General features: G+C 39.7%; 1 protein-coding gene across 1 annotated transcript; it reads left to right on the forward strand.

Moving 5' to 3' along the window:
* The first annotated feature begins 764 nt into the window (after positions 1–764).
* LOC116117041 (plant-specific TFIIB-related protein PTF2-like) lies at positions 765–2395 on the forward strand. The gene has a single exon (XM_031403076.1). The coding sequence runs from the start codon at positions 765–767 to the stop codon at positions 2355–2357; it is 1593 nt and encodes a 530-aa protein (XP_031258936.1). The 3' UTR covers positions 2358–2395.
* Positions 2396–2802: the final 407 nt, after the last annotated feature.

Genomic DNA, 2802 nt, shown 5'->3' on the forward strand with positions numbered 1-2802 from the left:
AATTAAAAATTTTAATTCAAAGTAGGGGTAAAAATTTTTTTTATACATTAACCCGTTAAAAAATTAACCGTATTTATATTAGGATTAGGAATTTGAAACTAGTCTTTTTGTGAAAGTTCTTCTCCAAACAACAGGGACATCAGCGGCTTTTTCTGTTTACACAATACGCAAATATTTTATATATTTTCTCCTCCCAGTGAAACTGAAATTATATCAGAGGGTTTTGCTAGGGTTTTTGTTTCGGCTATCAATTATATCTTTCCCAAATTCTGTTTAAAATTGGAGTTTTCTCAAGAACCAAACACCTCCAAACCCCATCAGAAATGTCGTGCACTAGCTGCTGGTCAAAATCTCTAACCCACGATGACATATCCGGCAACCTGATTTGCGCATCGTGCGGTACGGTCCAATCATTCGACAATTTTGACCCCCAAACCTACGGTCGNAATAACATAGTAAAATTCCGACCATTAATTAAAAATCAACAGTGATGATTTTGTTACGTTTTTCGATACACAGATTCGGTTTATCTATATAATTCTTTTGTGAAAGTACTTCTCCAAATCCAACAACAGGGACTCAGCGGCTTTTTCTGTTTACACAAAACGCAAATATTTTAATATATTTTCTCCTCCCAGTGAAACTGAAATTATATCAGAGGGTTTTGCTAGGGTTTTTGTTTCAGCTATCAATTATATCTTTCCCAAATTCTGTTTAAAATTGGAGTTTTCTCAAGAACCAAACACCTCCAAACCCCATCAGAAATGTCGTGCACTAGCTGCTGGTCAAAATCTCTAACCCACGATGACATATCCGGCAACCTGATTTGCGCATCGTGCGGTACGGTCCAATCATTCGACAATTTTGACCCCCAAACCTACGGTCGCGATGGCCCTATCGGAACTTACATCCACGTCGGTTCTGCAGGTACCGGCTCCGTCCTAAACTATAAAGATAAAAAAGTTTACGAATCTAAGAAATTAATCGATGAATATACTTATAAATTAAATTTGACCGGTCAAAGATCCGTGGATGTCAAAAACATGATTAATAAAATCACTGAGGGTGAATTTGGGTTAGGGGAGTGGTTTCCGATTTTAATCGGTGCGTGTGGTTATATTGTTATGAGAATGGAGAATAAATCTTTACCTCTGGGTGAGGTTGCGTCTGTTTTGAATTGTGATGTGCATGAATTAGGAAGAATGGTTACGCGTGTGGTTGAGTTTTTGAATTTGAAGTTGCCTGAATTTGATATTGTGATTATGTTTGAGAAAGTGTTTAGTAACTCGAAATTGTCAAAATTGGTTGAATTGGAGAGGGATAAGTTGGAGCAGATGAGACAACAAGGAGTGTTTTTGTTGAATTGTGCAGTGAAGTGGTTTTTGACGACTGGGAGGAGACCAATGCCATTGGTGGCAGCTGTTTTGGTGTTTGTTGCAGAGTTGAATGGGGTTGGATTGAGGATTGAGGATGTTGCCAAGGAGGTACATTGTGTGCTTGGAACATGTAGAAAGAGATACTCAGAGTTGTTGGAAGCGCTTGTGAAGGTGGCTCAAGCGTTGCCATGGGGAAAGGATGTGAATGTAAAGAACATAGTGAAGAATGCACCTTTTGTAATGCGTTATATGGAGTTGAAGTCCCGGGAGAAGAAAAAAGAAGACAGGGAAGGGCTAAAGTGTGGTGCGGTTGATTTTGATGATGTGGTTAGGGAGTGTTTGGAAAAAGATTTTGAGTATGGGATTGATGAGGATAAGGTGGAAAGTGATGCTCAGTATTTTGATATGGATGATAGAAGTGGGTTGACTAGAAGAGGGATTGGAAATGGTGATAAGTTTGAGCTTTCTCATGAATGCTTGGGAATGATTTATGCTAAGTTTTCAAATGAGATTGATGGTCGGAGGTTATTAGGAGAGAGTGAAGAGTTACATGGAAGGAAGAGAAGGAGAGGGTTTGAGCGTAGTGCTTGTAGGAAATGGTGGAATGGAAAATCAGAAATGAGCCAGAAACTTATGCTTAAGAAAATTTTGGAGAAAGATGTAGGGCTGGATGTTATGCCTCCGTCATTTGTTAATGGCTGCATGGCAAATGAGAAGAGGAGAGCAAAGATAAATTCTGCGAAGGTAAGGATTAATAAGATTATGGATCCATCCAGAGCTGAATCAGCTGATACATGTGACAATGACAATGTTGCCCCTTCGGAATGTGTACTTAGTGGGAAGAGAAAAAAGAGAAAACGAATTGGGGAAATTGATTGGGAAGACTTTATTATTGAGATGCTCCTCCTCCATCAGGTGAAAGAGGAGGATATTGAGACAGGACATTACAATACCCTGTTGGCCTTGCATGTTCAACTGTGAGGATATGTGAAGGGTTCACCAATGAGAGCATCCAAAAACAATCACATGTTTTTTTTGCTACATGACTGAAGAGACCTTTTGGAACAGATTTTTGTTAGCTCTTACAGCAACAAGAAAGTTCTAATTTGATGCTGATTCCCACAGCAACAGTTGTTGCCTCTGTGTGGAAGAGAGGACAGAATAGTGAGGGGTATTATAGGAATTATTTAGTGGTGGCTGCAGAAGCTACAGCCACGGATTGTGAGGAAGAGGAGGCAGAAGAAGAAGAGGATGAGAATGAAGAGAATTTAGGTGTTAAGAGATTGACAAAGACGATAGAGAGTGGAGGCAGAGGAGTGGAGACAGATGGTGGAATTGGAGAAGCAGGAGTTTGGAGATGCAGAGTTGAGGATATTTGCAGATGCAGATTCATTTGGAGAGGAACAAGCATACCAAGAACTTTAGC

This window comes from Pistacia vera, unplaced genomic scaffold, assembly GCF_008641045.1.
Source record: "Pistacia vera cultivar Batoury unplaced genomic scaffold, PisVer_v2 Contig123, whole genome shotgun sequence".
In the NCBI taxonomy this organism is placed as follows: domain Eukaryota; kingdom Viridiplantae; phylum Streptophyta; class Magnoliopsida; order Sapindales; family Anacardiaceae; genus Pistacia; species Pistacia vera.